Source organism: Notothenia rossii (genome assembly GCF_949606895.1).
Source record: "Notothenia rossii genome assembly, chromosome: 5".
Classification (NCBI taxonomy): Eukaryota; Metazoa; Chordata; class Actinopteri; order Perciformes; family Nototheniidae; genus Notothenia; species Notothenia rossii.
This window is the reverse complement of record NC_136903.1, coordinates 5,412,450-5,422,449: the sequence shown is the minus strand read 5'-3', so window position 1 is coordinate 5,422,449 and position 10,000 is coordinate 5,412,450. Positions and strand designations below refer to the sequence as shown.

The following is a 10,000-nucleotide window of genomic DNA, read 5'->3' as shown; positions in this document are numbered from 1 at the left end:
GAAAGAACGAGATCGCGGGTACAAGCGGCCAAGATGGGTTTTCTCCGCAGGGTGGCTGGCGTCTCCCTTAGGGATAAGGTGAGAAGTTCAGTCATCTGGGAGGGACTCGGAGTTGAACCGCTCCTCCTTCGCGTCGAAAGGAGCCAGTTGAGGTGGTTCGGGCACCTAGTTAGGATGCCACCTGGGCGCCTCCCTAGGGAGGTGTTCCAGGCACGTCCAGCTGGGAAGAGACCAAGGGGTAGACCTAGGACCAGGTGGAGGGATTATATCTCTTCGCTGGCCTGGGAGCGCCTTGGGATCCCCCAGTCAGAGCTGGTTGATGTGGCCAGGGAAAGGAACGTTTGGGGCTCTCTGCTGGAACTGCTACCTCCGTGACGAGACCACGGATAAGCGGGAGAAGATGGATGGATGGAAGATGGATGGAGGGATGGATGAATGGAAGATGGATGGAGGGATGGATGAATGGAAGATGGATGGACACACACACTCAGAATCTTTGAATGAACATATAAAAAGGGTTAGGATTAGTCAAGAAATTCCACTACAGGTTTTCTTTTGTCCAACACTTACGTACGTAAAGTAGGTTAAAGACTTTATAGGTAAGTGTTTGAGTAGAGCTAACGTTTTTATTTTTATAATAAATGCTGGCATTTATACCAAATTACAACTTTGTAATTTAGATTAATCGTATCATAAAATTGCAGTTGCTCATTTTTCAAATGAAAACAAATATTTCTAATAAATTAAAACATGTTTATAAAGTTAAATTAGGAATAATATTTCTTTATAAACCTAATAATTCAAAGTAAGCATAACAAATAACAAACTCATGGCCTGTGTGTGTGTGTGTGTGTGTGTGTGTGTGTGTGTGTGTGTGTGTGTGTGTGTGTGTGTGTGTGTGGAGCCCCTATAGAGCCACAGTGCCATGATGACGCACACTAATCAGAAGCATGTCTCACCTCGGTGTCGCAGACCCTCTCTCTGTCCGGAGTTAACGGGGAGGGCGGCGACGGGGCAGTCAGTGCTGTTGGTTTTGGTGGTTGCCATGACGACAAGAATGCCTGTTAGAGGCTGACCAGAAAAAAACTGAAACGCTCCGGGGAAGTTTTCCTAACTGATTTTAATGTTCTTACTAATGATGCATTTAATGAGGGCACCTTTCATGACACCCAAGGACACCGTACAGTTCAATAAATACTAATGTTAGATATTTAGTGTAACCACAGTTTATGTTATGGTTCAATTGTGACACTGATGTCCTGCTACAGTATATTGGGCATTTTGGTCAGCTGATCCAAATATAGATTAATAGATTGAAGTGGTGCAGCATTGGGTGTTTCAGACTAACTCATGGTGTATATCACAGTACGTATTTTAATGCAGAACTGATACACAATGTAAATAAACATAGGAGTGAAAATATAACTATGCACCGTGGCACAGAAATGCCCAATGATTTATTGTTTACGCTACGTTCCTTTACCTAAAAGTAACATTCCTTTACTAATCATTGTTTTCGACTGACATGTGCTACAACATATCATCAGAGAGGCAATGATTTTAAAATGTTTCTGCTGATCCCAATATTTTATATTCGACATACCGATTGTTTTTTGTTGAGTGACAGCATCGACAAACATGGAAAGTAAATTATTTAATTCAACTTTTTGTTCATTATAAAACAATTACTATTAAATAACTAATCACAGGACTTCAAACACATCTCAAAATAAGGAAAGTACTTCAGGTTACTCGACAAAAACTAAATCCAAGAATTGCAAATACATCCCACTTTATCACGATTTACTTTCACATAAGAATACATGCTTTAACTTTTTAACAAGCCACCACACAGTTACATGTAATCCTCCACACTGACAAATGTTCTGTTTGTGTTGCTGTGACATTATAGCTGCTGCAATTAGCCTCTGTCCTAGGTGGATCTTATCTTATTTGCAGGTGGGCTGATGGCATGGATGGATATTGCACTCGTCCATGTTGTGATTTCGATAACATTTTTAATGGTGCCGCCCTACTAGGAGTTGACTCTTACCTTCTCCAAGGGCACCAGAAAGCTGATAATGTTAAAGTAGATGCCATTTCTTTTAAATTAACTTGTATTTTACTTTAACTACTGTGTTTACATTTAATTGTATTGTTCCTTACTTTGAAACTTAAATGTTATTTCATTCAAATCAGCTGCAACAAACCACAACTTCCCACGAGACAAACAGTATTCTATTTCTGATGTTCTTGTTTGTCTGCATGTATTGGATGTATGATCCTGTGTGATACCTTTATGCCTGGTTACTTCTGAATTGCTGCTGTGAGTTGTTGATGGTAAAGTGTGTACATCTTGTCACTTCCTCCCCCGTCTCCGTGCAGGAGGCTTCGAAGACGGTGCAGCCTCAGCTCCTCGGGCGCATCATCGCCTCCTTCGACCCGTTCCACGCTCCGGAGCGAAGTCAGGGATACTTCCTGGCCCTCGGCCTCTGCCTCCTCTTCACCGCCCGCTTCCTCCTGCTGCAACCCGCCATCTTCGGCCTGCACCACCTGGGCATGCAGATCCGCATCGCACTCTTTAGTCTCATATACAAGAAGGTAAGGGGAAGACGAGGCGTTATTTATTGCTTTGGTTGTTCATGTATTCAAGATTCAAGGCTTTCATTGTCATTAGCACAGTAGCTACAGTGTAGATATATGTCGATGAAAAACTTAGGACAAATACAACGGATACCTTAGTGCAAGAAGAGTCTATATACAAGTGAATGGAATATAAGATATTAGATAAATAATTTGCAAGTTGCGAACAGATGGATGTGCTTTCAAAAGTGCAGGTGTTTAACAGTCTTATGTTCTGTGGGACGAAACTGTCCCTGAGTCTGGTGGTTTTAGACCTGATACTGAACAGTTTGTGGCTGGGGTGATCCGGGTATGTGTTTAAAAACCTAAAATGATCTTCACAAGTTGAGACAATTTCCCCCCCCCCCCCACCTTATCCCCTGAATCAGAAATATAGCTCTTTTCTCACAAGAGAGCCGCATGAGAGTCTCTCTCATGCGTCTCTCTAGCAGGGACGGAAAAGGGGGTAAAAAGGTTCTCATTAACTAATTTTAGTTCCGGCTCTTTTTGGTGTGAACGCGACATTTCGGAACTGTATCGGAACTAAAGTGGGAAAAGTACTCCGGTGTGAACGTGGCCATTGAGTTCTTTGTAACCAAATCTCTCTCAGAGGGGCGTGGGGAGGGGCTCCTTATTTTCATCTAAAGTAACAGACAGAGAATCAGCACTTTTGAAACAGGGCTGAAACAGAGGGGATTATGGGTAATGCTGCAATGATCTGTTTGGTGTTTGGAGCCAAACACTTCAAAGACGTGTTTTGTATATATCTGAGACCTGTAATATATTGATGACAAACAGTATGATAGGGGACCTTTAATGCATTGCTATAGGTCTTATTCTATATCTTGAGACTATATAAAGTCCAATATTTGCCTCTGACATGTTGTGGGGTTGTGGAGTGTTACCGTAATCCTTTCCTCTGATCCCACATGAATCAGACGCTCGCTACATAAAGTCTCTCCTGTAACAACCAGTTCCTGGAACAGCTGAGCTGATAAGATAGTTAAACATTGTGCGTGAGCTTTTGTCAGCTTTTATCTTTGTTATTGTTTTTAATATCTGACACTCTGATATGCCCAATGCTTCCTCTTTGTTCAGCGTGCATGACTAAACCTTCCCAGAAAGCTCTCTGGTGTCCCCGGCTTCCCCTCAGACATTTCATTTTCTACCCTTTGTGCTTCATACTGACTCCTGACCTTTGACCCTTTCAGACCCTGAAGCTGTCGAGCCGGGTGTTGGATAAGATCAGCACGGGTGATCTGGTCAGTCTGATGTCAGCGCACCTCAACAAGCTCGATGAGGTGAGAACACAAATATTTAGTTAGATTTGATGTTAACTCGAGCCACCCTGTTTCCATTTCCTCTAGTGTGTTCTATAGGTTTCTGTGCATGTGAATGGTCTGCAAAGGCTACAATGATGGTGTTCTCTCCAGGGGGAGTTTCTCTCTCACACACTTAAAGCATCATATGTCCTCTTTAATGTCACTTTGAATGCTTTAAATCCATATGTAAGGTAGGAAGTGTTTGGTTGGGATACAAGTAATGCACATTTCACTGTGTGTTAAAGCTCCCATGTCATGCTTTTCCGGTTATTACCTGTCCCCTTGTGTGTTATGAAGGTTTTTCTGCATGTAAACGGTCTGCAGAGTCAAAACCCTCAAAGTACACCCTGTAGCGAGTAAAACTCTAACACAGAAAATACCTCCCCAAAACACCTCGTTGGAGATACGTCACTCTCCATTGATTCTCCCGGGTAACTCATGATGTCATGCGTTTCCCTGAACCAAATGGACCAATCCGTGGAGCCGTTACGTTACGTCCGCGGAGCCGTTACGTTAAGCCCCTGCTGATTGGTCCAAATTGACCAATCCACGGACTTCCTCACACACACACTCAGTGCAGGCAGCTCTGCTGATCTCTCCTCCCTGGCTGCAGGCTGATAACAGACAGTTGGGATCGCAGCGAAATTCTCTCTGCAGACCCATTCTCTCTGCAGACCCATTCTCACAGCGTTTATCAACCTTTTTCTTAATCAATATCAAGCCACACTTATTGTTTTTACTTCGGCTGTGACTTTGTGTGTGCTCAGGGTGAGTTTGGCTGTGTTTCGCTGTGTATCGCTAAACAAGGAAACCACACCTCCGCGCGATTCACAACGTCCCGACCAATCAGAGCACACTGTGCTCACAGGGAGGGTGGGGGCTGGAGCTATTGGAGCTACAACGAGCCGTTAAAGGCAGAGAGTGAAATTCAGTGAATACACGTAGTTTACAGAGATGCTGTTTGAGAAACCAAAGTGATTTTGGAAAATTGAACAATATAAATCTGTTCTAGTAGACCTCAACAATGGAATTATGATCAGTGGAAATGGCCATGAAATGGGACCTTTTAAAGAAACTTTAATCACAACTAAAACCTTTTTAATGAACACATTTAAGAAGATTGAAGCATGAAATGTAAACATATTATAAACTCTAGGCTACAACTAATGGTGAAGTGGAGCTAACAAAACAGATCCCTCAACACCTTCTAAAACCATGTATTTTTAGCAATAGAATGGAGAATAATTGCAAAATAAGATTTTATTTTAGTGTATGAAATACTCTAAGACACCAGTGCACACAGCACAGTATGTGACAGAAAGTGCAGTGTTTAAAACAATTGCCAAACTTTTGAAAAACATTGTTGAATTAACAGTTTTAATTTTTAAAGAAGACAAGACACTACAAACAACACCCAGCCATAAAGTGGGAATGAAATATGAAACAGCGACATTAATAACAGAACATTGGATGCTGATGTTACAATACAAAGTATAGACTATAGTAGAAAAACAGATAAGGGTTAAGCAAGGCTACTTATTTACCCATGTGGGATGGGGACAACCCTTTCATTTGAGGTAATACAACTTAAAATTGACTTTTGAATGTGAGACAGCTAACCAAAAGTCAGGTCCCTTTTTCAGGTCAGAGGATCAGAGCTGTAGTTTTCCGCTCTGAAGAAGCCCGGGAAATGTTTTTGTTTGCAACACAATGAGAGAGAATAAGAATGACAGCTCACACCCTCACTCACTTCACTGAATCCATTGTATTACCCAACACACAGCCAAGTGTTCTTCATATTGAGGGGCCATTAGAGGACAATAGACTAAGAACAATACACACGTGTTTACAAGCACAACACACAGATAGGTGCGTACTCACAGAAAGTGTGTGTGTGTGTGTGTGTGTGTGTGTGTGTGTGTGTGTGTGTGTGTGTGTGTGTGTGTGTGTGTGTGTGTGTGTGTGTGTGTGTGTGTGTGTGTGTGTGTGTGTGTGTGTGTGTGTGTGTGTGTGTGTGTGTGTGTGTGTGTGTGTGTGTGTGTGTGTGTGTGTGTGTGTGTGTGTGTGTGTGTGTGTGTGTGTGTGTGTGTGTGTGTGTTGAACTCAGACTTGCCTTTGGTCTCATTGAGGCGTTGAATGTGGAAACACTCTGCAACTCGCTTTGAGACAATTATCACCCGGGCTTGGATGTGACTTGGACGATGCTCCACTGTCCCTTTATAATGACTGGTGGGGGTTACCTAGTGTGTGTCAAGGTAGATGAAGGTGCATCTTAATCTGCGGAAACCCACTTTGCCTGATCGCTGGAAATGTATTTTCTTTTTCAGTAGGATCAGGTTCATATATTTGCTTGATTTAAAGCAATACCTGCCGAAAACATACAGTATGTTATAAGTGTTGCATATTTTGTAGCTTTAAGCTATGGTGGCCGAAAGGTTCAAACACGCTTCAATGGCCCAAAGCACTTCCATTAGGAGAAACACGCTGCAGTTTCAAAAACGATGCAAATATAAAAACATGAATGTGCCAAAACACATGCAGCGTTTTGAAAGCATTCACCAACCTGACAGAACATGCAGGTTTACTGAAAGCGCTGCAAATACGAAACGCTGCAAGAAGCTAAAATTAGGGCTGTCAAACGATTACATTTTTTAATCAGATTAATCGCAGCTTAAAAATTAATTAATCATGATTAATCATCATTTGAACTATGTCCAAAATATGCAATTTCTTTATGTATATTGTTGTGGGAATAGAAAGATAAATGAAAGAAGGCGGATATATCCATTTAACATACAGTATGTATGTATGTTTATTATAACATTTTTCTGTGTGTCAAAATGAAAGACAGCCCACACACCTATCAATCATCAAACCGTGGGGTCTTATTTCATTACGTGTTGATTTCTATCAACGGGGGAGTACTTCAGGAGAGTCGACGGGGCGGGGGTGGGGGCTAGTGGAGTACTTCGTGACCACAGAGTGTGAACGTTGTGATCAGCTGTTTTAGCGCAGTTCTCCAGTGAAGGGGGGGAGTCTCCTTCCGCAGCCGGTTGGCGTAGTTTTGGCACAATTCCGTTGTACAGACCGACGTTAACAGCAGCCGTGTCTGTGCACACGGAGACCGACTCTGTCGTCCGGCGATCTAACCGCCTTCTGGAAAAGCTTCACAAGTACGTCGGTACGCAAATGCGCTTTGTGACACAAGTGACGGTACGCATTTCAGATTACGCACATAACCTGCGTACAAGTTATGTGCACGCCTGTACTACAGCAAAAGTATTCTCCATCGGGACTTCCTGCAACAACACCACGCCGTTATCTTGATTCTGATTGGCCAGAAGACATTATCAAAGATGTTCTATTGAGAAGACGATCACTACGTGACAAAAGTTTTCAAAACCGTTTCTGGTCTTCGGTATTTCCAGACAAGTGGCTACTGAAATCAATCTTACTAACTTCTGTCTGTGCAATTTACTCCGCAAGTTGGCAGACTTTATTTTGCTTACTTTAACATCATTTTTCATGGTGGGGCTAAGCCATTTCTCGGTATGGGTGTAGTCTACCCCAGCCATACCCTGGCGCTGCCACTGGTGGGATGTATGGGGCGGGCATTCTATTAATTCAAAAAATTAATTACCGCCGTTAACGCGATAATTTTGACAGCATTACTAAAAACACAACAGAAACCAGAGAAACCTAAATGTGTTGTGTTAAATTGTTGATGTCGGGGATCTCTGTTGTTGATTCCTCACATGCATGCACAGGGCTATTGGAAAAAGCGTTGAGGAATAGAGAATGACTGAATGTACTACTACTCATTTAATCTAAATCATGAAACCGAAACACAGTAAAGTTCACAGCCGAGTTGTCCTTGAATCTGACCTTTGACCTCTGTGTTCAAAAGCAAGACATTTCCTAGCTGTGAAGTGTCAAGTGGTGAAGGTGACGTATTTTTGTACGCCGACCCAGTGATAACATCGCCCTGGCTCCCTCGACAATACTATTGAATTAATATCCAATTGATTTTAGAATCGATTAATCTGTTTCAGTAATTCTTCTTAAGAATAACAGGAACAAGTCTATGATTTTAGTTTCTTAACTGTAAATATGTTCTGGTTGCTTCAGCTTTATGACTGGCCTCTATAGGGCTTTTTATTGACCAAATAACCAAGAAAATATTCAACAGATTTATCCAAAATGATAATCAGTTGCAGCAGAAATTAACAACACTTTTTTACATTTTAAAGCTCAAAATCTGGACGTCAAATGCTTTGTTAGGAAATAAACAAACAACACCGCTGTCACATGACTTCTACGTTCCTCCAGCTTCCTACTTTTGCAATTTGTTTTTCCAGCGCTTACCTTTTCCCGACATGTTGACGTTTAATAAAACAGTCCAATTTAGCACTTATTAGCAACCATAAATGCTATATATTCAGTGGGATGTTTACGGTTTCATGTCGTAGAAGAAACATGAACGTTTCCGAGGCTTGTGTTGACACAGACCTTTATTCAGGAATTTAAAACATTGGCTTCGAGACGAGGCCAAAGAATGCTATCTCATTTCCCGGGTTTTTCGGATTCCTGCAGCACTATCTTGCTCCTTTTTTAATAAAATTCATGTTCCAGTTACTGTGTGTGTGTGTGTGTGTGTGTGTGTGTGTGTGTGTGTGTGTGTGTGTGTGTGTGTGTGTGTGTGTGTGTGTGTGTGTGTGTGTGTGTGTGTGTGTGTGTGTGTGTGTGTGTGTGTGTTTGTGTGTGTGTGTGTGTGTGTGTGTGTGTGTGTGTGTGTGTGTGTGTGTGTGTGTGTGTGTGTGTGTGTGTGTGTGTGTGTGTGTGTGTGTGTGTGTGTGTTGTGTGTGTGTGTGTGTGTGTGTGTGTGTGTGTGTCCGAATCAGAGGCAAGTTCGAGTCCCACTGCAGTCAGCATGTCGTTGTGTCCCTGAGACACTTCACCCCAAATTGCTCCTGTGGGGATTGTCCACAGTATTGAATGTCTGTAAGTCGCTTTGGATAAAAGTGTCTAACATGTAATGTGTGTGTGTGTGTGTGTGTGTGTGGCAGAGCCTGGGTCTGGCCCACTTTGTGTGGATCACCCCCCTGCAGTGCATCCTGTGTGTGGGGCTGCTCTGGGAGCTGATCGAGGTGAACGGCTTCTGTGCGCTGGCCACTCTCACGCTGCTGGGCATCATCCAGGCCTGGCTCTCCCAGAAGATGGGACCGCACCGGTGAGGAAGCACACACACACACACACACACACACACACTCACTCACTCACTCACTCACTCACTCACTCACTCACTCACTCACTCACTCACTCACTCACTCACTCACGCACACTTACAGACACACACACACACACTCATTGTAACATAGATAAATACTTCCTTTAAAACTAACTAATTCCGTTTTTGTATTTATTATTCAGATACTACCCATATTCAGATTTCATTTATATTTGTTCAGAGTTGTAAAGTAACTAAATACATTTACTCAAGTACTGTACTTAAGTAGAGTTTTGAGGTACTTAAAACTTTTGAGGTACTTTTGATTTACTTAAATTAAAAAAATTAGCATAAAGTTTCCATTTTATGCTACTTTGTATTTCTACTCCACTATAATTATTTAATACCTTTTAGTTTTGATTAATGATGAGATATATAATCAACTTTTGAATCAGAGTAACAGAGTATTCCTTCTGTCTGGTACACACACACACACACACACACACACACACACACACACACACACACACACACACACACACACACACACACACACACACACACACACACACACACACACACACACACACACTTTGTATCTAAGGTGTTAGATATTATTCAATACACCAATGCATATACTTTCATATAAAAGTTATATTTACAGTACAATGTTACTTATTATGTTAATATAGAGATATTTTTATTTTATTGTTTTGTTGCACATCCTTACTTTTTAACAAAACTTTTTTTTTTAAATTGTATTTCATTCAAATCAGCTGCAACAAAACACAATTCCCCACGAGACACATAGTATTCTATTTGTGATGTT

At 41.8% G+C, this 10,000-nt stretch overlaps 1 protein-coding gene across 1 annotated transcript in view; it reads left to right on the top strand.

The window, feature by feature from the left end:
• cftr (CF transmembrane conductance regulator) overlaps positions 1-10,000 on the top strand; it is a 64,591-nt gene that overhangs the window by 11,993 nt on the left and 42,598 nt on the right. Inside the window, exons 4-6 of the mRNA XM_079684570.1 lie at positions 2,386-2,601; positions 3,834-3,923; positions 9,011-9,174. Of these exons, the coding sequence (XP_079540696.1) occupies positions 2,386-2,601; positions 3,834-3,923; positions 9,011-9,174 (470 nt within the window). The remainder of the gene's footprint in view (positions 1-2,385; positions 2,602-3,833; positions 3,924-9,010; positions 9,175-10,000) is intronic.